We start from the raw sequence: 27,759 nt of genomic DNA on the forward strand, positions 1-27,759 counted from the left end.
AATAGGTGTAACAAAATCACCATGAATCAAGAAAAAGCACAAAGCTTTTTAAAAGGAAAAATACTACCCATAGCTAATTCAAAAGACAATATAGGTATAAAAGTAGAGAACCAAACTGTTTTAATCAACCAAACAGTGAAAATACTTTCCAACACATTTATTATTTCATTGTTATACAAGAAACTTGTAGAAATGCCCAAATTAAAAATTATCCATCACTTTCTATTACACAACCTTATTCTAATTTTATTTTAACTTGCCAAACAAGAATCTGTCACGTGATTTGTTATCTCAAGTTGATGTTGTGAAAAGTATCAGATACAGCCAGTCCAACTACCTACAAAAAATGAGCGAAAACAGTGTAAGTTTATTCACACTAAAAAGGCTCTGTAGCTCAGCTCTTTCATTATAGTCTCCATTACTTCTGAATGTTCTGAAGAAGGAATTCCTTTTACATACTCTAGAATGGTCTTCAATGTAACAAAAGGGAGGTTACAACTAAGAAAAGGTTATACTTGAAAGTCTCAATTTAAAGTTAAATAAGCTGTAATTCTAAAATATGTTTGCACTGAATGCAACAGTAAAGCTTGCATTGAAGGTTTATCTCAGTAGCATGTGCTATCAACTACTACAACTGAAATTACCAAGAAGGTCAGTTGTGAAGAAGAAAGATTTCTATAGCTTCACTCAGGTCATTACTGGAAACAAAAATCAATATTAAATTACCATGAAGTAGTAAGAACATCACCATCTTTCACTTAAAACAAGAAATAAGCCAATGAACAGCATGTAAGTGTGATCATTAAAATAAACTTTAACATTAGGTCAAATTTCCATTATCAAATTATGAAATTGTTTTACTTATAACAGAATACACACTTCAAAAAATGGGACAAACTTAATTCTGGATGCTTCTGATACTGCCACTGTCATTCGGTTAGAGATCAAGAATTAAAGTCTGCATTTACTCCAGTTTTTCAGACATCAAACATAATGACACAAGGTGTTAAGACTTCAAAAATGAAATCCTAAAGACTTTCCTTACAAAGCAAAATTTCATTTTAACAAGTTCAAATTTATAACTATTCACCTAATTTAACATTTCCCTATTTGAATTTTTAGAAGGTGAATATAACACTTCCCTGATAAATATTTTTTCCCAAAACCAGTATCTCATTTTACTGTTTCCTTATAACCACTTCTTCAGCAATTAACCCTTTTTCTTTACATAAAATTTCTAACAACACAAGTGTTTAGAGACACAGAGTCATTATTTGACAGGTCTATAAAGACACAACAAAAGATTGTCTTACCTAACTACAGAATGCTGAATGAATTGCATCTTGATTCCTCCGTACTTAACTGTCTGGGTTTTTTGAGATGGTGCAATTAGAACTAAACATAGCATTCCTGCTTAAGTCATGCAACTTACTTAGATAATGACATAATCAGATTTCAGTTTGCAGTCCAATTATGACATATTAAGCATTTGTCTACCCTTGAAGGAGTAATGCTCCTACAGTTTTACTAGTAGACTGAAAGTCTCACCTACACTAAGATTATTGATATGCTGCAGCATATCAATATACTCTATATGCTATTTTAGCATATGTATACTCTAATTTTTGGGGGTTTAGCCTATTGCTGACCTAGCCTTTCTGACAACCTCTTGGCATTCTTATGATAAAAGCAGTTTTCAATTTAGCAACTACAATATAATTTCAAGATTAGGCTGGTATTACCCCTTTACCTACATTAACAATTACGTTAATTGCACTGATACTTGTCTTTCAGAATCCTAACTTACTTGTCTCTCTTCTACCACAGCACTCTCCCCTACTGAAATAATTTAGGAATATATTGATTCTTCATGAGACTATAAACTTTCAATTGAATTAAAACCAGCCTGATTTCTAACAGAAAAATCAACACTCCTAACTACTTCTTTTTCATAGAAATGCCACCACAGAAGTGCCTACCAAAGGTTCAACAACAGAACTACAATGAAAAAAGTAGTAAGAGTTCTGTAGAGAGCTGTTTCAATGAGTACTATTAATGTATTTAAACCCATCTGCCATTTTAATAGGAATCACTGCCTTCTACAAAAGGCATACTGGATTCTCGTCCGTTATTCCTTTGAGGTTTTCAGTTGCACAAACTCAGTGATCCAGTGTATATTGCTAAAATTTGTATCTCAATCTGACATCAAAAGCCAGATAGCATGCTTTCTGGTACAAATTCCTTCAATAAATATTAAACAAAGTAAATTTTAATAACACATGCAAAAAAGAGGAATTCAGAATTCTAGCTCACTATAAATTCTGATCAACACTGCATAGGCAGATATGAGAATTCTATCCTATAATTATTTGCTGGTAAGAACTTGTTCTCAGGGCAAAACAGTCACATGTTTAACGGAGATGAATTATTCATTCTAAGGTATTACCACTATCTATATTTTCTTTTGGCATGGAGAAGTGCAAACACAGGTACTGAATTCACTTATCATAAAAACATTGAGAAAAGAGCATTACACATAGGAAAGATTACAGTCTCCAGGTATCAACCTTAAGAAGTTTCATGCAGTTACTGGAAAGCATAAAAAATTCAGACGACAGACCTCAGCAAGTAATTGACACTGTTTCGTATCAATACAAGAGAAAGCTTTTAATGTCACATACCGATTTCTTTTTAATGTCCTCCAGATCTTTGAGTTCATTCTCAATCTTTGTGATTAATTCCCTGAGTTCATCAAGATTAGTGCAAATAAGCTAAAAAAACAAATGAACACAAACACTTGGTGATGTGGGACTTGGAAAATGTACAGTGAAATTAAATAAAATTTAAAAGCACATTAATACTTAGTGCCATCATTTGTGTTTTCTTATAGTGTTTTTAAACATTTAAAAACCCAAATAAAAATCAGGACTTGCTGAAAAAAGGAAAATCTAAGTAGAAAATACTACTGCTCTTCAGACATAAACCATATCTCTACCTGTAAGATTCCGTTTCAAAATGTAGGTATTTTCTTAAAACTTCTGTGAATGACAATTTCCAAATTTGTCTCAAGTACAGTGATGACTTAGAACAGCTTTGAGTACCAAAAAATTCCCTGGCACAAGTATACTAGCTTTGTAGTATGCTGTGTTTGTAACACATTACATTTGGTACAACTTTTCTTGAACATAACTTTACCTGGATATATTCAAAAGGAATCTGTATCTGCTGATGTGGTTTAGTGGTTTTGGGGTAACAGGGGTAGTGCTGGATGGACGACTGGACTGGATGATCTTGAAGGTCTCTCCCAACCTTGATGATTCTACAGCTACCTAGTCATCTACCAAATCTACCTACTTAATGTGTGTTTTGAAAAAGTATTGTATTCTTCTAATTCTTGTCTTTAGAAATCAGCTTTTTCTGTTTTTTCAGAAAATGGATGCTATTTTCTTGAAAAAATTGTCAAACAAAGGTGATCTGTATATTTTGTCTTACCATCATCTAAGGCAAGTTAAGACTTAAAAACCTAGAAATTATTAAGAGGTTAAATTCTTTTGGATTCTGTTATATGAAGATTTGCTTGTTCTGAACACCCTCAGGTGGACATGTTTTCCTTTTTACTGAAAACATGTAGCAATAATTTAAGGAAATGAAATTTTAAAATCTCATACAAAACACACCCTCACAAAAATGTTTTTATCAAACAACTGCTAAGCATTTTTCTCAAATCAGTAGTTTATAACAAGAAATTTTTACTTCAAATTCAAGTGCAGTTTTAGATTTTCAGCAAATTCATATTAAAAGAAGCACTTTTGCTAGTCATCTATCAAAACACTGAATTAACACTTTTAGCAAAGTAAATTTCAGGAAATTCTAGTGCACATGTGCCATTATTTTCATAACATTGTGTACAGTTGAATAATTGAGGAAATGGAGTGACTCGTATCAAAGTTTACCATTTTCACATTTATCAAGTTTAGAACAACAAGTTAATACAGAAATTGGCAGTGTCTAGCCACAGACAGTGTATGCAAAATTTACTCGTGAAAAATATCTCTCTTAACCCAGGAAACAGAATGGGTAACTCTATGGGTAATTAGGTTCAAAATGCATGTCCTGCACTTAAAGGAGTCCCAGATACCTAAAATATAAACTGAAGACAAATACTGTCTGTGTCTGACCTGTGAAGAAATCTATGACACTATATTATTACACAAAAAAGTACATCACAAAGTCCTTGACAAAAGTCAATGAAGGCATGAATTAAAGGTTTTCCCTACACAACTATAATCTATTTTTTGACTGTACACCCGACAATTCAGTTACCAAATTCTATTGCTGCTTTTTATTTTCCTCTGAGACCAATTCAAACTACATCAATGCAAAAAATAATGCCAATAAATAAAGTTTAATTGCTTTGGGGTTGGGGGTGACAGGAAAGAGTAATCAAATCTCTAAGTGGCAATTTTCATCAGATGAGATGTACATTTGAGGGTCATAACTGTGTGTCAATTGCCTACTGATAAAGTAAGGAAGGTAACAGCAGCTATGCTTGGAGGATTTACAGTCAAAATTAGCTTAGTGTTTTAAATACTCTAATACTGAACTGAAAAGCACTACAAAAAGGGCTAAAGAAAAAACTTAGATTTTTTCATTCACAGTGTGATTTGAGATGAGAAAATAAAAATGCACACTGACTGGGAAAAAGCTAATTCTCTCATATGGTTAGCACTTCCTATCTTAGAGAATGAAGCTAGTGTTTTGAAGGAAGGATGAAAAGAACAGTGATGAAAATAACAAAGTGTTGTGTACTTCATATATTTTGATATGGACTCTAGATGCTATTTCTCCCAATGAGATTCTTATTTACACTTCAGTGTTCTTTGCTTATGGCTGGTAACTGGCAGAACTTAATGATTGAATTTTCTGCAAATGATATTGTCTCCTAACCTGTTTTGTATGTTTTAATGGGTAAATTAATATGAAGGCAAAAAAAAGGTATTAATGTTACAATCTAATAATTTTGTCACATTTTGATAGCTTGCTGGTAGTTTCACATATGTTTTCTGAAGAAGATGTCTTCTAATCACCTATCATGAAGAAAATAATCTCAAGTGAAAAAATATTTCTATTTTGAATTATCAGACAGAATGAGAGATTAATTCCTACTCTCTAGAACACTACATAGTGGCTTAAAGATTCAGCCTGTAAATGTTTACATTAATATAATCTCATTAGTTGTGTACATGTTAACTTCAACAAAAACACCATCACATCTGGCACAGTACTTACTACATATAGACTTATTTTTCATAAGCAATAAGCATCCTGTTTTTCAATTGTATACCAATTGTATTCCAACTGAAGTGGAAGCTTCAGACATTCAATAAAATTTAAAATTCAGTGTTCAACTTTCATGTTATGATGCAACCTCAGATCTCAGTAATCTCTCAAAGATCCTCATTGACTCCTAGGACTTCAAGGAAAAAAGACAAAAAAAATCTGCCCTGAACTTTTTAAGGCAAGACAGGGGGCTCAAGCTCCATTCCAACTTGGGACTCTCCTGTAATCAACTTATAAATGAATTCTTCAGTGTCTTAGAACCTAGTGTATTCCCCAGATCACTGATGCTCTTTCCTTGCCCCCTTAACTTAGACAAAATTTTTATAGAATCTTAACTCACTTCAACAGGGTCTCATGCTTTATTTCAAGTTATTTGTGTAATGACTGCTAATTATAATTGTATTTCCTATGAAGCTGCTCTTTTATCACTGACATCTACTTGTGGGAAATGTCCATATAGCCCCCTCTTGAGATATACATTTAATAGATGATATAATAGATAGATTAATAGATGATATAATTTAAATTGTTAAAGACACACTGAAACAGACCATGCATGTTCCTTTTCTCCTTAATTATCATACATGTAGATCTATGCAGCTATGTATGAATGTACATGAGGCAAAAGGAGAGAAGGCTAAGTGAAGCACTGGTTACCAAACTTAAATGTACTCTGTAACTGGGGAAAAAACCTCAAAACACATTAGTGTCTCCTGTACAGCACCTATAACTACCTTTAATTTCCTTAAAATGTTAATGAGCAACAGTAAAAAGAAGCTTGGAACTCAGAATAATAAGCAAGAGACAAGTAGATAACGATCTATGAAGCTGTAAACCCACTTCTCCAATAATTCTCAAAATATTAAAACCAGGACTCGGTTTTTGTGCATTTTTATTTGGTAAAAAGAATTTAACTTGCATCTGATTTTGATTTGAATTTGTGTTGTTTGTTTGCAGTATTTTGGGGATTTTTTTCAAAGCAAGCTTGAGCTATATTTCACAAAAATGGCATTCTAAATGTTAGATTAAGTAGCACTATTACCTTCTGAATTTCTGCTAATAACTGATTTTTATTTGTGTCACTTCACATATTAAAAGACTTATTAGCACTAATTAATTAGGTTTTAAAGACAAGAGGTGATTTTCAGAAGATCTATACTTAAGTACAAAACCTAATCTTATAACCTAAACTGCGTTCCCGCTGGGTTTAGGGTTTTTTTTACATTCGTGGACTGCAGGCACATTAAACATATTATACTTCCTAATTTATTAACTTTCATTCCAAAAGAACTGACATATAGACATGAATAGCAATATTCTTATGGTTATGCCCTCCCATCATATTTCACAGGGCCTGTAAGCTCTAAACTGTTTTACCAAATATTTTTTAAATATACAATTTCATAATGTTTGGCCATTTGTGTATGTGTGGAAGAGTATATTGAAGCCTAAATTACTAGACTCCCAAAAGTCTTAGTATTATTCCAAATATAAAAGGTTTAATATTTGCAAATTCTTGTAAGGGCCAAACCTATTGGAAGAGACAGGCTAAGTTGTTAAAAAACTCCCTAATAAGTTTAAACTGCTCCATACTAATCAGTCGGAGCCTCACCTAAAACAGATATGAGTCCTAGCTTTGATCAAAAGAGTCAGAAGTATTTTGCACATTTTAATATAAGGTTTTACAGAAGATAAGTATACACTTAGATAGATATACTTAAGTTTAGCTTCTACTAAAGCTAAAAGGTTGGGCTAAGTTTTAGATAGACTACTTAACTGCAGATGTTTAATCATGTAAGAATTATTTCCAAACTAACTGTATATATCCATGGCATGCAGATAATGTGCTTGGAAAAAAAAAATTAGACATGTACCTATTTTCTGGAGCTATTAGAAAACATTTTAGCCACCCACATGACAATATAGATAAAATCAGTGTACATTTAAATATCACTCATCTCTCAATATTGACTGTTACTAACCAATTTCAACACAAGAAATTCTACTAGCTCCATCTGAAACACATGATAACGATGGAATGAACTGATTCAGGGTGAGTGACTTAAAAAACAGTGAACCTACTGGCCAGCTCACACAGATTGCCTTCTGAAAGAAAAAAAAAAAAAAAAAGGCAAAGGAAAACTTCCATCCAAGCAGCCTTTCACACATAGACAGCAATTTAGAATTGAAGTACTGTAATACTTCTACTACAGTACCATAAAACCATACAGTGTAATTAATACTCTTGTTGCTTTCTATAGCCTAAGAGGTCCTAGAGGCCTAGAAATCACATGCCAATAAGGAGTAACAGCTGCAAGCAGGGTGAGCACAGTTGCCTATAAAGATTTTGCAAGTCCTTCAGTTAACCAAGACAAATTTCAATTCAAGAACCACATCTCACACTTCATATAAAATGAAGTAATTTTAACCCATACAGTTATGTGGACCATAAAAATGTCTTTGACAAGTCCTAGGTTTTACAGGTTTTATACTGTAACAGATATATCTGCCATCATAAACCATACTGAAAATAGTGTTCAAGCTGCGCATCAAAAAAATGGTAAAATATTTTCTACCTCGAGAAGGTGAAATGTGTTTCCAAAAGTATCAATTTAAGCCTTTAAAATTAGAAGATGCTTCAGTGGGTATTTCCAAGGTCTCTATCAGGACCTAAAGGACTTATTTCATAGACATTCAGATTTCAAGTGCTTAAAACAAAAATTAAAGTAATTTACCTGAAATTCTGGTATGGTAGACTTTCTGACACTTTTCCTCTTCTTTGTGATTGCTTTTTTAGATAACGATTTTTTTCCTTGTAAGATTAAAAGAGAAAAGCTTCATAATGCTGTTCATTGTACTTTATTAATAAAATCAAATTACATACAGACTTGTAAGTTAAACTGCAACTAAGAGATGGTTTTCAGTAAGTCATGTAAACATGATGAATCAGAACTAGACTCAGCAGAAGCAAGCGTCAAAAAAGTATCTGTGTGCTGCAGTCTTTTGTGTGGAGTGGAAGGAAAAAAAAGAAGAAAAATCTACAATTTCAATAATACAGCACCTAAAAATCTAAGTCATAAAAGTAACATTGACACCACTCTTCTGAAAGAAGTGAAATCCAGAACTTAAGACAAACATAAGAAATATAGCATCTTACCTGCAAGATTTGTTTCTCTAACACTCTAAAGAACCACACATTAGGATCTGGGATATCTGGATCTAATAGTAAAAAGATACCCTGAAAACACAAGCAGTATCTAGAAATCCCTGATTGAACATAGTGAATTTACCAAGGAAATTAGGCTGATTTGTTTTTCTTGCCTGTGGGAATACCTAACATTTTTAGCAGAAGGTAAACAACTTCCTACAATGCACTTCACATGAAGCTGTGCATTGATGTAAGAAAAAAATCTCTGCTAAGGTAAGGAAGTGCTTTACTGCCTACAGTATAAGAGTTTAAAAATCATATATATTTCTCAAATCAAATAGTTATGTCACCAAGCAAGACAGCAACTTTTCTTTTATGGTTATTTATACATTCATATGGTAAATTCAAACAAGATCACCTTTAACTTGTTCACTCAGGCCAAAAGCATCATTCTATCTTTATCACTTGTTCACATTCAGGAGTACCAAACAATAATATAAAAGCTTAAACAAAAAGAGAAAATAATGATTTAATGTGGAATAATTCCACATTAAATGATTTTTTCTTATTATTGAAGAAAGTAATAATTTAATGTGGAATTTGTTGTCAACTAGCATGATTGCAGGCACTTGATAATACTACAAGCACAGGCAGATTCAATATTTAAATTAATGAAAATATTGCACTTAACCTTCTTCCTAGCAGATACTTCAAGTGCGTGCAAATGCATATGTACACGTATATACAATTATTCATAGATGCCTGTATATCTATTTCTCCAGCTTATTACACTGTGAGTTTCCTGAACATCTTACCTGACTCTGAAATAAACACACTTATGGGACAAGGCACAGGGCTTGAAGAATCTAGATCTGGAACTCCACATAAAATCAAACTATATTAAAACCAATAAAGTAACATAGAAATTACCCATACCAAACCTACTTAAAAATTTAAAGAGCGCTCAACTACCAAAAATAAATACTTATATATTTCACATTAGAGAACAAGTGATAAAGCAGAGAAGTTTGTTTACTAGAACAATAACTCAAACATTTGGACAATGGGCAAAAATGAACACATTTTTGTTATATGCTTTATGAATACGGCTGCATGCTACTACTGAAAACAATGCTGTTCATTGAAAGAATTGAAGTAGATGCTTAGAAGCTTTCTTGACAAAATTACTCAAAAAGATGCCTGGTCATATGGTGGCACCTTACTATAGCCCTTTTAAAAAATATTATCTGGAAATAAAATGACAAAAAATAAAGCAGCTAGATTGTCTTGCTTATTTACAAAAAGGAAAATTTCAATATGTTTCGAATTGAATTTTCATTTTACTTTAATACTTTCAACATATTTTTCAACAAGTATTTACTTGACTATTTTCAGCATCCAGTGCTATATGATGAATGATGCAGTGTAATTCAACAAGTAACAGTTAAACTGAAATATTCTTTCTCTTTTCCCCCAATATATCCTTATGAAAAGGAGAAGGAAAAAGTTTAGAAATAATTATAAATCATTAGAAACCCAAATAAAATAAACACTTCTTTCTTCATATAATTTCTTTCTTGCATCTGAAAAGCATGAAGTAGATAAAGAGTTACAGACAGACCAAGAATTAAAAGAAACCATCTAAAAGCACAAGAAAATGAGCTTTACTCATTAGTTAAAAATAGAGTCTGACATATCACAAAGCACATGTGTTGACATATATGTACCAAAAGACTTACAGAATTGCTGGTAACTGCTGTGAGCTAAGCACACATCTTTATAGAGCAATGTCACAGTCTTTGTTGCATTTCTTGGATACCAGATGTCCTAAGGGGTAGGTGGTTTTTGACATCATGTATTAAAAATGAAAAAAAACCCTACAGATACTTAATATATACAGCAAACTGCTTATGGCAAATTCATCTTCTACCTCAGTAACACCCTTTTAAATACAAAATTTATATTAGAAAGAAGTTGTAGTGGTACTATTAATAATTTCTGCCTCTTAAAAAAGCTTGTACCTAGTTTTCCAAAAATCCTTTCTCAGCTTTAAACAATGGTAACAGGAACCAAATCTTTCACAATTGGCAGTTATCTGCAATTCATACATATTACACAGGTGAAATACATTTTTAGTAAGTACATAAAAATTCAGTTTTGTAACCCAGAGGTGTGATGCTTCTGTGCATAACCCCCCAGCACCCAGACTTGCAAATGTGTAATAAACTTAAGTATGTTTTCTATGTAATTGGTTACAAACACTCAGCTATTAATGCTGTCTTGGGATAACAAAACCACTAGTAAAAGGCAATTTCTCAAATCACTTCACTGAGGTCTGTTAGAGATCTTTTGTCCAAAATCCTGGATGAAGAAACTATCTCAAAGGCTTATATGAATTCCTGAGCAGATGAAGTAATGTTTCTGACAGTAATTAGATCACATTTTGAAATATGGTGCACTGTGTCTTTCAGAGCATACTCAATATACAAATAAAATTAATTACTGACTAAAAGCAATCAATAAGAAAAACCTTAGAACCTTAGTATAACCTCATTAAACCTTAGTTTAATATTTATAAATTAAGAATCTCATATACATAACCTGCTTAGTTCACCTACTCAATTTAACACAGCCTACTTCCTGTCCACGTTTAAAGATATTCCAGTAACAATTTACTGTGCCATAATCAGTAATTATGTCTCCACACAGCCTTTTCCAAAAGGCTCCGTATCTCAGTTTGGTTTCAGTTTAAAGTGGAAGAGACTATGAGGCATCTTATCCCCAACAGCAGTTCGCAGGAAGTCAACATTTTATTAACCAAGAACCACTTAGCCAGCTCTGTGAAAATTCTTAGACATTGAACTTAAGTTCAGTGGGTCCTGGGGAAATCTGACTACCATAGGTTTTCCTTTCAAGCTGAAGCAAATTCTACAGACACTGTCAGTGAATAGCAATCAACTATGTAACTGAAGACTAATTATGAGCATCCAGAAACCTCATTAGGGAGATTAGATACAACTAAAACATAAGCCATCTCAAGTTTGTCTTGCCATCTAAGCGTGAAGAAGGGAAAACACAGAGATAATTCAGATCTCTTCTAGTACTATTTTTGTCATAAAAATGAGACTAATAAAACATGAAATCCCACAAATGTTCTTGACACTTGTAAATTACTTCAGCAAGAACAATAAAACCCATTTATAACTTCTACATTGGAATCAATGTGATTTGACAACAGAAACATTTTTACAGATCTAGTTAAACTTTTTATTATGAACTCTGGTATATGAGTTCTTGTGGCTTCTCCTTGAAGAACAAAAGCAATGTCAATCCATGCTTCAAATTATAACATGACAACACAGTGCAATTTGAAATAAAATCTTACTTTAATAATTAGTTTTTATAAAACTGCAACTTTTTTCTTGGATATGGAGCAGAGTCTCATTATCCCAGATGGGGAAACATGTTTTTAATATCAAACACTAACTCAGTAGTATTTGTCATGGTAGAATACAGTTAAATTAGCCCTGTCCAACTGCAAGAATTTCTGGTTTTTTCACTAAATTCTAGCAGCAATTGCAGGGTTCTCAAAATTAATAACAGGCCCCGTTATCTTTCCATTAACAAATTTTAAGACACACTTTGTGTCTTTCAAAGATTTGGCAACTACTCTACATATCCTATTTTCTTTTAACTTCCTACTCTTCTATCTTGCTCACAACAGCTCTTCTTTTACAAAATATAACATGATACAGTATGGAAAATGAAACATTATTATAGAGTTTATTGGCACAGCACACACTTTTATATAGACAAATGAGCTAAGTCAGTCTGAAGAAGTGCATTAATATTGCTGATTTACAGAATAATGTCCAAACCCTATAAAACCTGAGTGGTTTCTGAAGACAGTGGCACTGAAGCTTAATGCATGGAGTACATTGTTACTTGCTGGAATACCTCACTTAATGTTTTCAACAGGATCAATAGGTTGTTCCTGTATCTACAGGCTAGACAACGCAACGAAGTTTTTACAATATCAGAAAGTCTCCAGAAGTCTTCTGAAGATTAAATTCCTAAGAACAGTAAACCAGGCACTACAAAATTGCTGCCAGGCTGTTGAATTAATTTTCTCATATTCAAGCAATTCTTGACTTCCTACACAAAATGTAATGGCACTCTAAAAAAATAAAATATATAGTAAAATGCACTTCAAGCAAGTTGACAATCATGAATTTTCCAAAGTATGAGTATATGGTACAGGATTTACATCCAAGGTTCTTCTAAAATCATGTGCTGTATTCGTGTTTTCTAGATCAACTGGAATAAAAAGAGATTCAATTTACATTTACTACTACCTCTGCATCAAGCACGTCACAGTTATTTCAAGCAGCCTCTGGTCCCTTCTATTTTTCAACCTTATAGATGTTTCTGAATTTCATCCGATCTCTGTTTCAAACATACAGGTGTAGGATTCTCATGCTCTCGCACTGTGCCTTGCACTGAAACTTATCTAACTCCAGTAAGAAAATAACATTTAAAAATTAATGCATAGCATGCAGTAATTTACAGAACTGCTCTGACTCTGTCTTTCCATTACATTCAGTATTTCCATTACATTCAGTACTACTTTGTTAATAATTCTGACACAGAACACTGCCACAATAATAACCACCACCTTGTTTCAAAGACACAGATTCAGTAAAGCGGTCACACCTTTTCATAAATGGTAAGAAAACTCTTGTCACTATAGTAAAGGTCATAACATAGCTGTATTCTCCAGTAAGTTCTGCTCACAATATTTCTGTGAAGTTTTCAGATGGAAAAACTGCATGGCCAGTCTATATTCACTATGGGTACCACTGCCACAGCAAGTCAGGAATGTGCAAATCATCTCAATAGAAAGACAAACTGTGACTCAGTTACGTTTAGCTGCCTAAGAGAATCAATAGCAGGAAAAGTAGAATTTTGTTGAAAAGCAATGAGAGGTACTCACTTTTACATTCCTTATGTTCTTTTCTACTTACTGTACTTTTAAAGAATGTTGTAAAGAGTTATTATGACTAGGATCAGATTTAAATTAGATGTCTTTGGGGACTCAGAACAAGTTTTACTAAATCACTTTTTCTGCTCTACATTTTAAGAGAATCCCTAAACAGAAGATTTAATTTTAGACAATCTTTAAGAAATACTACTTAGCCTTAAACATTAGGAAACATTACAAAACAACAAGTTATTTGGACAAATTGAATCCAATCCTATCTATTTCAGCCTAGCAGCTACAGAACTAATGGAGGCTTAACAACCATAGGAATAAAAGCTCTTTCTTGCAATGCTGTAATGTTATTGCAAAATTGTCTCCAGCAAAGTCAAATGAAGAAGTAGTCAGAATAAGATGGGAAATGTATCAACATATAAAGGACAACACGCCTCCAAACTAGAGTCCTAGACTGCCATTTGGGTTGTTATTCAATTTGCTTGGTTTTAAGAAGACTGAAAACACTGACACACTTGAACAGCTAAGTCACAAAGGCAAATGTAAACTACATTCATTTCCCTGAATGAATATATCAACTTCAACTGCAACTCTTGAAACTTCTGTTTAGATTTGAGCAGTGAAATATCTTGGAAGGAGCAATTTGTGATTTAAATAGTAAGACAGTTCTTTGGCTGTTCTGTGCAAATATTTAGGATCTAAATATTACTTGTTCTCTTAGCTTTAAAATTTGATTTCTAGCTACATGCACTGCCAGCAGATCCTGGCTAGCTTCTTAACCTTTAGAAGACATTTTTTTGTCACTCAGATTCTTGGTTTTGGCTTTCTGCTTTTCAGATGAAATCCAATATTTATGTGTAAGTCTACACTGTTCTGTAAAGCAGCCTGTCCATCATCAAAAATAATGTTGGAAAGAATCTGCTAAAATCTAGCAGAGGACTCAAAAGGATTAAGCTTTTACATTGCTTCACATTACACCAAAAATACTACAGCTACCTGAACAATTTGAACATACTTAAGGTTTTTACAACTTTACTCTTTGCAGATACCTTTGAAATTTTCCAGTGAGTTAACCAAAATCTGGGTTGTGTATTACTTACCTGAAACACTTAACCAGATGCTGCCCAATTCTGTAATAAAAATGTCATCAGCATAAATTCTGATGCTGATGCATCCTGATTGCTGGACCCAGGCCCACAGTCAAAAAACACAGTACTGTTTGGTGACCTGAGATTGCACAATTTCACTATGAATGACTTTAGATTCATCATCTCATGTAATTACTCTGTGTTTCTTCATAATTTGGATAAGATAATATTACCAGAAAATGGAGAAACATTTCCACAATTGCTGTGAAATTCCATAAAATGCCTTCAAGTGACACTCTGATACTAACCAGTTACATTTATTCTTCTGAATATTTTTTGCAACAAATTAACTCTTGCAATTAATTATGTTCTCTAAAGATACATTCTGCAAATGAATCACAGTTTGATCAACCAGTATTTTACATGGTTGTGTTATTGGGTAGGTAACTTTGACTCTAAAGCTAATATCCGAATTGTCTGATGCAATACGACTCTCCTTTTCACAATGTAAAATGTAGATTTATCAATTAAGAAAACAACTAATTTTTACTGTAAGTAAAAATGCCAACTTACCAGACTTGTGCTTCTTATGTTTTGCTTTCTTTTTAATTAAAAACAACTTGTTCTGGATCTCAGATTTATAAGATTTGAATGGATGAAGATGAATCTCACGCTTTCTTTGCAAGTCATCAAGTTTTCTCTGTAGATTTTCATTTAGAATATCCTTCAACTTCTTTTTTTTCTTTTTCTTCTTTTTTGCCAGCATCTTATTTAGTTTCTTACTATTTTGCAGTAAGGCCTCTAGCACTGTTTCTTCAGCAGACTCATGATAATTTCTGCCTTGGTTTTCATTGTAAGTGCCGTTGACATGCATTTGGCAAGCTTTCAGTGTGTTATCCTTGCATGGACTCAGCTCAGATCTTACTCTAGCCATTTCAGTGCAACCTTGTCCATTCTCCACATCTGTTATTTCTTTTGAACTAGGGTGACCACCTATATCTACAATCTCTCCTGAAGTAATCAAATTCCTCAAGTTCTCTTTATAACAACCAGTTTTTTTTATGTCACAAACTCTTGAGGATTTTATTTCACAGTCAACCTTCATTTCCTCTGTAGTGACTCTAAAGCTACCTAAACGTGTTCTTTTCTCTGGACAGATAACAGTGTCCATACATTTCTCTCCTTCTGGCTTGGAGTGACACATCAGTTCTCTCCCAGCAGAACTGACCTCCCCATTGCTTTTGCTTCCACAGTCATGTTTTACTCTTTCCAGCTTAATACGTGGCACTTTTTTAACTTTGATGGGAAGAGATGGGAATTCAGGAGCCTGGAAAGGTTTTTGTTTGTAAATTCGAACATCTGCACCACAGAACTGTGGAAAGTGAACATATGCATTTTCCAAGCAGTCATAACCAAGAATTACTTCTCTGCATTCATGGATAGGCTGACCTAGCACTGCATCCTGAACATCCTTCTGTGTTTCATATACAAAGTCACAGAGACCTTTTAGCAGCCATACTTTCTGATAGAACGGTAGCTCATGAAATGGTTTTTCCTCCAAGGGATTAACTTCTCCGAGAACTCTGAAAAACTGGGGACACAATCCAAGCTTTTCTGCAGCACCATTAGGATTGTCGCTCTGCCCCACAACAGTATACCAGTGTTGCACTTTCTTTCTGAGTGCTGCTTCCCAAGTCCTGTAGGAAAATGTAGGCCTGCGATGTAATGAAGGTCTGCGATGAGGAGGACTTAACAAAGAAGTCATTATTTTAGATAAAAAAACGTTACACTGCGGCATCAGAAGACAGCGTTCCAATTCATAGAATACTATTTCAGGTAAATTTAAAATCTGTTGTGCCAAGCAAAGAAAATGACCAATAGCTGGAATCTCCCACATTGTCTCCATCCTTGTAGGTGCCGCTTGAGCTAAAAGTGATTTTTCCCATTCTTCTATTTCTTTCTGACTAGCTTCTTCTGCTTCTTTTCTTTCTTGATCTCTCTGCCTATTAAAAGAAATTTCATGAAAATTAAGATAGTAGATGAACAAAAAGAAATGAGAGAGGAAAAAACAGAACTACAGTATGGCAAACATACTTATATCGAAGTTAAAGAGAGAATAGTAAAACTGAAGTTTTACTTCAGTTTGTCTTACTGTGCAGTGCAGAACACATCAACCAAAATGGGAAATAATTGTCATTTTTTTCTACCACCACTAGTTTAAAGAAGGGAAAAATATAAGAAAAAAGCCTGGCATGTATCAATAGTTTGAGTTGTTTAGACTTTCAGGTATTAAAAAATATTTATTTCCTTCCTCAATCCCTTTTAATCATGATTAAATATTTCCAACAAACCAGCCATATAAAAATTTCTGAAACAAATTCCAGGTAAATCTTGTTTTGAAATGGTTGCCATGTGGCTCACGTTACCTCCCTTGTATCTCCCCTCCTCATCACACAAGAATACATGCCTAATTGCCAAGTGCTTCATTTACACACACAAGAGCCATTTTCCCTCCCACCCAAAGTTGTACTACTAGTGAGTTTGCAATGGTGGTCAAAAAAGAAATAATCACGAAGAATGTGATGGGAAATAAAACCAAAAATAAAATATTATTACATTAACTGGTTTGCCCTCACCTGAAAAGATATATTCAGTTCTGATCCCCCTATCAAAAATACAGGACAGAGCAGAAATAACATGCTTTTGGAGAAAGAGGCTATCAGTAACCAGAAGCCTGTAAAAACTACTGAGTAATCTGGGAGTCCACACAAAACACTAGCAAGAGGGAACATGACAGCAGTATGTAAACGTCATATGATAGGCAGAAAATTTCTATTTGCTTTTATTTGTAAATTCATAATGAAATTTAAGGGCAACACATGTTAGAAAAAGAAACGCTTCCATTTCAGATAACCAATTACATGTAGCTTACCATCTAAGATACAAGATATTTCAATATACTTCCAAAGCAGAAAACTGGACATCTGCATGAATCATACAAATATAAAAAGTTACTAACAGAAGTAATTTTTCTTTAACACTGCTGCACTAGTAAACTAACATTTTTGCCTGAAGGTACAACCAGATTCCAAAAGACAGGATTAGGATACAGCTGTACTTACAGAAAACTTTTTTAAAGCTCATCCTAAGCTTTTTTTATCTTTTTCTGTGAAGCTTCTATCACTGGTGAAAACTATCACCTGCCTCTAACACAAATGTGACCTGCTGCTGGAATTTACACATCTTTATTTCCAAACTGCAAACGTCCAACTTTTTTTCTTCATAAACAAGTAGCAAGTAAATGCCATGTATCTATTCAAAGCATCAATGTCTTCCAAACTCGGCAAAAGAGAGTGATAAACTAAAATGTTTCTTTTGACAACATGAAGCTGATAGTGGCTTCTAGCTTGAAGGACATATATTTCAACCATGAACTATTGACTAGCTATCTTAACAATCTGAAATTGTTTTATTATTCTCAAAATGCCTGAGTCTTATGAAAGTATCTAAATATCTACAGCTAAGAATTATATACGAACTTGGACTTCAACAAGCAATTTCTTTAGATAAGAGGTTAAGTTTTATAGAAAGGCCCTTGCATTTGCAGCCTTAATTTTCTGGGACTGAAAGTATGCAACTCTTAGACATTCTAAACTAAGATTATTTATGGCTACAAGCGTAAGTCACAGCTACCAGCACTTTAATTCGCCCACTAGATGGCCGGAAACTGAGCCCTTTTTTATGTTCCTGATAACTCATTTTAAAGTTGGGTGAAGGACAGATGCTGCCTATCCAAATACAACTGATTCACCAGCACTGTGCTCTCCAACTAAAATACCTAAGGCTGCAGTCTTCCATACTGTTCAAAAAGTACCTCTTCTGTGCCAACCTCAGTGTATTAGATTTCTAAGGAACACAAAAAAACGTAGCAGAATAACTATTTTCTCTTCTTAATAATGCAATATATACTTTAGCAATAAGCCAAAAGTTTAGAAATTTGCAATATATTTTCAAATAAAAGTAGTGTTGAAAGTATGTGCATTTATATGTGAACCACTTTGAAAATTTGTATACACGGTAAAATGTGATCTTCACTGGAAATGTGCAACCAACTTTATAGGCCTTCCAATTGCCAAGCCCTTTTCATAAAAGTGCTCAGAAAAGTTACTTGCAGAACATTTTTGGTGAGCTGAGAAACAATTGGTACAGAGAGGTCCAAATTACTTTAAAAACATGGTGCAATTAAGAAATAAAACTGAAAGAAGAAATCTGAAGCAAAATTACTTGCAGAGGTCAATAGAGTCAAAGAAATATTAAATCAGCTAACCATTGACAGATTTTTTTTTTTTACTTAATAAGTGGTACAGTTCACAATTTTAGGGTGTAAAGAAGCAAGGTAGTTGTGGTCTTTTTCTGTTATTGTGGAACAATCTGTTGAATCAATCATCTTTTGTCTAGGATCTGGGACTTTTGAGTATATCCAGATGGACTTAAGAGTTAATTACTACAGTTTTGCAGCAATGTACTTAAAACAGGTGCGTAATTTTTGTTTAGTAAATTGTTCTACAGACTCTAGCAATGACTTAAAATCCAATCAGAATATCCTTTTTTATAACATCGTTATCAAGTTCTAGAACAGAGTTAAGCAAGAATCAAGAGAATTTTACCAAAGAAACAATAACCCTAGCGATCTTTGATTTCTTTATCTTTTTTTTGGCAAAGTGTGATTAGAAGATTAGTGGATTAGAAGAAAGAAGAAAGTTCTACAGAAAAAAGTACTGTCGGTTAAGACAGCTGTTTGTATAGCTTCAAATCTGCTGAAAATGAAGATGACCTGCAAAATCAAAAGCAAGCTGGTCACATATGAGAAAAAGTCTACAAAACCGTAAACTTTGAAAAAAGCTAGCAACATTTTGCTTCCCGAAGCAAATACTGTCTTACCATTCTGAGCCATCTTTAGACACAGTCACTCAAATTACTGTTAAAGTAAATAAACTTCAAAGCTTCATTTTCTTTAAAGTAAAACGTATAAACAATAAACACTGCCTGGAATTATATAACTCTTAAATTTCAGAAGACCACAAAATCTCTGTATTATTTATATGAACAATCTAAAATTACTACCTAACTGACAAGCTGAAATGCCACATCAGTGAGGTAACAGCAGAGGCACTGGCAGAGATGATTTGCTTCTGGCTATCAGTGAGAGAAGCAGTGACAAGATCATGGAATTAGACTGTAGTTAAGCAATCTGGTAGTTTTTAATATAATTATTGCATGAAAAATTGTCCAAGGGTACATATTTTTGCTACACTAAAATAATAGCAGCTGTAATTTAATTCAAAACTTAAATGACTTCCGTAATTTTTCAAGGAAGCTGTACTAATCTTTTACTTTGTGGATGTATGGTATTGAAGCCATGAACTTGAGACCACAAGAGCGCCACAAGCCATAAGGAGCTAGCCTCTTTAAAACACTAGCAAGTCAACTATTTAAAACTGAAACAAAATTGGTTTTCTTATTACCTCTTTTCCTCTTTTGCTCTCAGTTGCTCCTCTTGTCTTAGAACCTGGACCATCACAGACTCAAACACGCCTGTTGACAAACCTATTAAATTGCGAGGTGTGGAACGACGTCTTGTAGAAATGCATGCTGTTGTTTTTTCATCCTCCTGCCCGTAGCATCCTCTAGACGTTACAGCTAATGATGTTTTCTCTCTTAAATGCCTAGAAGAAAAAGCAAGCTAATTCACAACTATGAACTTCTGCACCAGTGGCACCACAATGCCTAGCCTACCAACCATGGATTGAGCATGCTTACTCAGAAAAAAGCAGTTATTTTTTCACCTGCCATTTTTACCATTTTGTAAATTTATTTAGAAAATTTTAAACTTAAACCCAACACACTAATATGACCTATGTTTTCACACCAGTTAAAAACTGCATATTTACCACAAGTTACCAAATATTATTTGGAGATGGAATTCTCTGTCCTAGTCCATAAGTATTTGGAAAGAAAAAATTTCCACAAGACCTAAGATAAGAAAGTATCCTTTTCAGCAGATACCTAAAAATAGGGGGCTGAGTGGTGGGGATCTATTAGTTGGGGGGTTTGGGGATCTATTAGTTGGTTGAGACTGGGGAAGCGTATGTTAAATACCAGTTTCATCCTATTTTAAACTGCAAAAACTCAAAGACAAAACATTGTAAATTTGTCTGCAAAGTCACATTTGTTCTTTAAATGTTTCAAAAGACTCCATTAAGACTTGTATGAGTTTTTCACAACCTGTGAAAACATTTGAGGGACAGAGGAGAAAAATCCAACTCCCATTCAAAAGAAACCTGCATTCTAAGGTAGTTTTTTGTGGCTTGTAGTATTCAGGAATTATACAAGCAATACTGATTGATTCCCTTGAATCACTTGAAGAGGATCATTGACCTATACACTACTCTGTAATAGTGTAAGAACATTGTTCCAAGAAGTAGTTCTTCAATTTTATTTTACAAATAAAATTATGTTAAACACTTCAAACAAATTTGTCTAATTAAAAATTGTAAAAGATCTTTGAGACTTCTAGGTTCCATAATCCTTTATATTTACAGGTCCTAGAAACTTTTATTAAGCTAGTGCACACAGACATAATGAAAAAATCTTTACAAATCTCTAAAGAGAATACAAGACAAACTCACTATAAACTGAGGTAGGATTATCTTTAGACAGCTCAGTATTTCCTAATATTTATCTTAAAAAGACCATGCATTAAATGGAAGAATGACAAGAGCAATTGAATTTATCTTTTAGTAAATACCTATATTGCTATTTGAGAACACAAAATCTTCCAAGCTGCATTTGGTTATTTATCTGCCAGCAGCAACTCTATTAAGCCAGGATTTTTTTTTTTTTTTTCAACAGGTTTTACTCTAGCAAACTAGGAACATTCATGCCCCCCTATGTTCATCTCCTTCCTCTCTACTACCAGACTGTCCCAAAACTGCTGTTACACACAAACAGTTTCAAATATACTGAATACATTCACTCTGCTTTCAGGTGACTTCTAGACCACTTCCCTCAAGTGTTCCAACACTAGCAATGCTCTTACCAGCTGGCAGTTCACCATGTGTGTCCGTAGCAAACATAAGGCTGATAGACGCACACAGCTTTACATATTTCCCAACACTGTTCCTTCTCTACCTTGATCCTTCACCAAAAACACCTCTTGGTTTTTACATACAGAATACTATGTCATTCAGAAGACCAGTGGGCTTTTCATTTTAAGAAGCCACCCTGGTTTTCTGATAATGACTAAACTACGAAACGTAAGAAAGCATGTATACTTCAGTTATGATTTAAATTGGGCTTTCTACCATGTAGCTCGAGACATTTCTATGTTTCTATACTTTGACAGCCCCTGCCAGGGACCTGCATTTCAACTTACCACGATTTCCATTTTGCCATTTAAGACCATAGTATGGCAAGCATTGTCTCTCATTGTATGATTATGATTACTATTTCAAAGCAGGTAACTTCAGCTTAGTATTTTATTCCTATGTATTTTAAGGGTGGCAAAAATTTCACAAATTGTAAAAATAACAATTTCAAATAGCCAAATATTCATACAGAGTTTAAGCAGTTCAGGACAGAATAAAATAAAGAAAGAAGCATTTGACATCTTGTGTAAACAAATGTCCCTCCATGTTCACAAAAGGCTTCTTTCAGAAGGAAAATCTTAGTCAGGAAATGCTGTGCTCTATTTGGCATTTTGAGGTTTGGAATTTCCAAAGCGTTTTGAATTAAGATTTGAACAGTTCCCAGTAGGAAACGTTAATCTTCATGAAAGTACTGAACGTTCCATTTTTCTTTCTGTTGTGGTTTTTTTCGACCCTTGTTTTCTTTTAAGGGAATTTAAAGAAATACACCCTCTTGTTCTACTTTATGTAAAGAACACGCGGCACAGCCCCTGTAGTTTTCTACACCTACCGGGATAGCAGCGCCAACTTCTGTTCCAGCATCATCTCCAGCTTCTGGGCCTGTTTGGAGAGCCAGTGATCCACACCGTGCAGCCGATAGCAAGTCTCCAGCATGAGCCGGAAGTCACACACGAAATCTGCTATCCCTGTGTACTGCCCATTGGAAAATTTCTCTTCCATTTTCAATAGCCATATTCCAGCGGGCAACTGCTGCAAGGACTGGCTGCTCTTACGGCCCAAGAGGGAGCCAGAGCCTTCTTCCCCGAAAAACGCCTGATCCGCGAGGGGCTTCAGGAAGGGCGCCGTCAGAGGCCGGTACTTCTCCAGCAGGAACTCGCGCAGGATGCGGTAGCCCTGCTGCAGCTCGGGATTCAGGCTCTGCTGCCAGGCAGCCTGCCCTCCCTCATCGTCTGCCTCCTTCCCAGGCTCCTCCATCCCACTCCGAAGGGCCGAGAGCCGATCCGCCGGGAGGTCTCCGCCGGACTCCATGTCTCCCGCCCCGGGCCCGTTCTCCGGCACCTGCCGAGGACCGCGGCGCCGCGCCTCGCCGGGCCGCCGCACCCGCGCGGGGCTCACCTGCGCGCACGGACACCGCCGAGCGCCCCGGCGGCCCGGGGGGCGGGACGCGGCCGCCGGGGGGGAGGCACCGACTGGGCCGGCGCGCGGCCCCGCCCGCTCGGGCACGGCGCGCTCGCGCTCAGGGCCCGCCCCCTCCTGCCCCCCCCGCCGCCGGCAGCACCGGCGCATCCCGCCCCCCGCGCGCGCCGCTCCCGCCGGCCCGGCGGCACCTCCCCGCGGGCCGCGCACGCGCTCTCGGCGGGCGGGCGGGGCGTGCCGGCCCCGCGCGGCGCCCGTCGGGTAACGGGCGGCGCGCGCGGCAGCGCGAGCGGCGGGCAGGGAGGAGGCGGGGGGTCCCCCCCCCCCGATCGGGGAAAGACGCGGAGCCGCTCGCCCCAGCGCGCATGCGCGGGAGGGTGGGTGGGGCGGGCGGGGTGGCGGTGATATACCGTCATCAAAGTGCACCCAGCCGAGACCGGCGGGGGCGGTGCGGAGCTCCCCGGTGTCCCTCAGGGCCTCATACAGGGCTGAGCAGCACTGGAGGAAACGTGAGGGCACACCTGAGAGGACCACAGGTGCACCCCAGGCCAGGAGCGGCCTCCCTGCACAACGCAGCAGCTCCTAAGGCAAGTCGGGCAGAACTGAGTGTTTTTGTGAGCTGCTGCCTCGCTTCGGCGGCTGAACGCCTGTGGTGGCACACGTCTGACGTGAGGCGGCAGAAACCTCCCGGCGGCGGCAGCACAGCCCAGACTCGGTTCTGCCCGGCTTGCCCCAGCAGCTGGTGCGGTGTGAGGGGAGGCCGCCGCTAACGGCGCTGCTCTGCCCTGGGGTGCACCTGTGTCCCCTCAGGTGTGCCCTCACGTTTCCTCCAGTGCTGCTCAGCCCTGTACAAGGCCCTGACGGACGCCGGGGAACCAAGGAGCTCCACAGTTGCAGTGGTCTCCACAGCACTGCAAAGCACTTGGAGGCACACCTCTTTGTGTGGCTTTGGTTTTATCCTCTTCACATTCCTAACTATATGAAAAGCTGAGGGCACCTTGCTTAGATAGAGGGAGGGGAAGAGAATAAATATAAGGGAGCAGGAAAAAAACCCTCTACTTCTGTCAGGGCATTCTTGTTCTTCAGAGATCACTCCAGCGATCTCGCCTGTAATGGCGTTCCTTTAATGGGAATAAATGCGTCCACATTGCAGGAAGGTGGACCTTGGAAGGATCATTGTGCATTGAGACTGTAGTTATCCATGCAATAGTTAGGCCAAGTACAGCCACATACAGGATGGCCTTCAGGTCTGTGTTCTGCTGTGTGTATCCCACGGCCACAGGATGAATTCAGGCAGCACACTGTTAGAGCAGCTGTGGGCAGCCCCCACACTGTACTGGCATCTCTGTGACCTTGTCTCTATCTGAAACTGCAGCCAGAAGTCCTTATGCAAATGTCCTCTCTGACAGTAGAAATTATGAATAAAGTTGGTTTTTTTTAAGGAAATCTTGTAACTTGAATGACTACAATGGGATTGCCCTTCCACAGACAGAGTCTTTGTGATGCACCCTCATTACAGATCCATTTGGTGCTGCACTGCTTATGGTTTGTGGGACCTGTAACGCTGTAGGGTAACAGTCCTCTCTTTCCTTACAATGGTAATTCTAAGAAATTGCATTTGAAATGATACTTTGCCGAGTCTGAATGCCTTTCTTGTACTGGGACCATAAGGATCAGTATGTTCTGTTGCAAAACAGGGGATGCTGTGTTGTGTTTTCTTTAAATAGTGATCTCAGGAATACTGTTCATCTTGTCTGAGTCCCACTCCAAGCTGAAGGTTGAGAGTCATCATCAGAGGGACAGAAGTGGTGGAGGGATTCCAGCAGCATGTGTGGAGGTTAAATCAACTGTCGGAAAAACATGGCTGAGGAAAGCAACCATTCAAGTAACAGTAGGAATTTCTAGTGTAAATTAAATGAAACTAGATGAGGCTGGCAGCTCTTCTAGAAGTTTTGTGCCTGTTTGATATCTGGCCTGCAACACTCACTTCCTGGCTCATTTTTACTCTCTCCAACACCACCCAGTAGCTAAATAGACATTTTTGCTTCTTGCTATGTATGTGGCCTTGCTTTGAGAATTTGAGAACTTTTAGTCATAATTCTGCATATAATTCATAGGCCGAGTAGCCACAAAATGTGTTCAGAAATTTTGTTGTGATAGCATCTCAGCTATAGTCAGATCTCCTGTCAAAAACTGAAATTTATGGTGATGAAAGAAACTAAGATATTCAGTCAACACTCTGAAATTAAATTTCAGTGAAGAACAGCCCACATATTGTCATATTGTCAAGATAATATTCTTTATTGGGAACTCGTATCACCAAGGTATTTGAAAGAGGATATTTTTTCTAGGTATGCAATCAAAGTAGGCTAAAAACCAATTTTTTAAGAAAGGATTGCACTGGGAAACATCATTGTATCAATCTATAAGAACTTTTTTTGTATTTTCTTTTGTAATAAGAAAAATACATTGTACTCAAGGAGTTGTGTGATACATTATCTATGTACTTCCCGAGTCTTGCCGCATGAGTGCACTGTTGAATAAATGCCATGTACGATTCCTGCCTTAAATTAGAGGTAACACTCCCATCTCAATGTAACCAGGATAGAACTGCTGAGGCAAAAGCAAACATTTTGGAAAACCTGTAACAATGGGTTTCATTTTATATATTCAGCGTTAATAGGAGCTATGACTCACGTATCAGGAAAAAAAATCCATAAAAAAACCCCAAAACCCAAAAAACCCCAGAAGTTTTCAGGATAAATAGAGCTGATAAATATTCTTACAATTTCTCTCCATACATCTGAATTGAATTGTCCTAGTTTAGGGCAAATTTGGGGAAAACCCAGGAAATAAACCCCCACGGCCCCTCTCCACCCACCTGGTTCAGGGAAAAATTTCCTCTGAGAGAGAAGTGGAAAAGAACCTGTTTATTCAACAAACAAAGCACTCCCCAGCACCAAAACAATTAACAACACCAGATGACAACAAAACTCTTTCACCCCTCTGAAGAGATGAACAAATCCAGAAGGTCTTTCCTGGGAGTGGTCGCCTGGGTCTGGACGCTGGGGATGGCTGCTGCAGATCACCAAATGCAGGCTCCTGGTGTTCCTTGGTGTTTCCCAGATCCCAGTCCAGAGCAGGTTGGATGATATTCAGAAAGAGGAAAGGAAAAAGCAACAGTCCATGGAAAGAATTGGACTGCTTAACCTAACTAGGAAGCAAAGCAAGAAAGCAGGCAAAGCAAGCAAGCCAAGCAAGCAAGCAAGCAAGCAAAAGCAAAGCCAGCCAGCCAGCCCTAGCCTTTTCTAGACAGCAGACCATGGGGGGAGGTGAACCAGATGATAACACGGCAAAACAAACCTTCACTTTCAGAGTCAGTTCTGAAAGCACAGAACATAATATCAAACGTAAACAGAACACACGATTGGAGATACAAACACCATAACAGTCACCCTAGGACAGAATATAAAATTTTTGCAAAATGTGTGATAGAGATTTGCATACATTTTAATCATGCAAGTTTGGATATGCATGATTGTCTCAAAGAATATTACTCTAAGTGAGCATCTCTGCCTTGATGTTATCACATCAAGATATGATGTGACAGCAAGAAATTTTATTGTTATACTATTACCCACAGTGTCTTAGGTGTGTACAGAACAGTGCAAATGTCAAGTGGATAAACATGCACCATGAGAAAGAAACATGAGATATGCTTGGGAAAGAGTAATTTTCCATATACAGTTCACAAAGGATAGGATGATCTAGCAAAGGAAAAGCGACAACTGTCAGACATGAGCAGTATCCTTCACCTCTGATGTGAATTTTGAGTGACAGAGCATCAGCAGGTCATGGAGGTCACATTCAGGGATCTAAAGTAAAGAGAGTATCTCAACCTGACCATGAAAGCACCCACAGTTTCTACAGACACGCAATGACAATATAAATAATAATCCTCTTCCTAAATTTTCATTTGGGTGTAAGTTTTTATCATCTGTCCTTACCAGATACTTTGTCTTTACATTTGCTTTCAATCTGAAATTTGTGTTATTAAACTACAGAGACATTACAAATACTGTATAGATTAAGATGATTAATACCTAAGCAAACCCCAGCTGCTTTAAATCCCTGAGTTACTTGTAGCCATTTTCTACACTTACCAAGATTTTGTATGTGCATTTTTAGAGTCTTATATATAACTCTCAGAAAATGTGTAAAATATATACAAAAAGAATATTTTAGTCCACAGTTCCTACAGCCAAAGGCTTTCTAGTCATTTTCTATCCTATAGACAAGAGAACTGTAGCATTTTTGTAAAAGAAGATATTACCACCCTCAAAGAATAGTTTAGACTGGCAGAATTATAATATATTAGGGCAGTGAAGGGTTGTTTTCTAACAGGTCAGAGCTGCCTGTTACAGAATGAAGAATGAAAAAAGAAGGATTGTTGCTGTAGCAGTAGGACAGCATGTTTAGGAAGATAAGTAAAATTTACTGTTTCTTTCTGTGAAGGCCTGAATTCCTGTACCTTGAAATCACATTCTCTGCTTCAAGGGTGGTAAAGGAGGAATACAAAGTACCTTCCACCTTCAACTTTAGGTTATGCTTCACAAGTCAGAAAAA

The 27,759-nt window shown here is 36.5% G+C and overlaps 1 protein-coding gene across 1 annotated transcript in view; it reads right to left on the reverse strand.

Moving 5' to 3' along the window:
* Nucleotides 1–23,303, reverse strand: part of BRD10 (bromodomain containing 10) — a 47,342-nt gene extending 24,039 nt beyond the window's left edge. Inside the window, exons 1-5 of the mRNA XM_030257397.4 lie at nucleotides 22,547–23,303; nucleotides 20,095–20,295; nucleotides 15,143–16,572; nucleotides 8,076–8,152; nucleotides 2,682–2,771 (exon numbers count right to left, since the gene is read on the reverse strand). Of these exons, the coding sequence (XP_030113257.4) occupies nucleotides 2,682–2,771; nucleotides 8,076–8,152; nucleotides 15,143–16,572; nucleotides 20,095–20,295; nucleotides 22,547–23,283 (2,535 nt within the window). The 5' untranslated portion in view covers nucleotides 23,284–23,303. The remainder of the gene's footprint in view (nucleotides 1–2,681; nucleotides 2,772–8,075; nucleotides 8,153–15,142; nucleotides 16,573–20,094; nucleotides 20,296–22,546) is intronic.
* Between the last annotated feature and the right edge of the window lie 4,456 nt (nucleotides 23,304–27,759).

Source organism: Taeniopygia guttata, chromosome Z (assembly GCF_048771995.1).
Source record: "Taeniopygia guttata chromosome Z, bTaeGut7.mat, whole genome shotgun sequence".
Lineage (NCBI taxonomy): Eukaryota > Metazoa > Chordata > Aves > Passeriformes > Estrildidae > Taeniopygia > Taeniopygia guttata.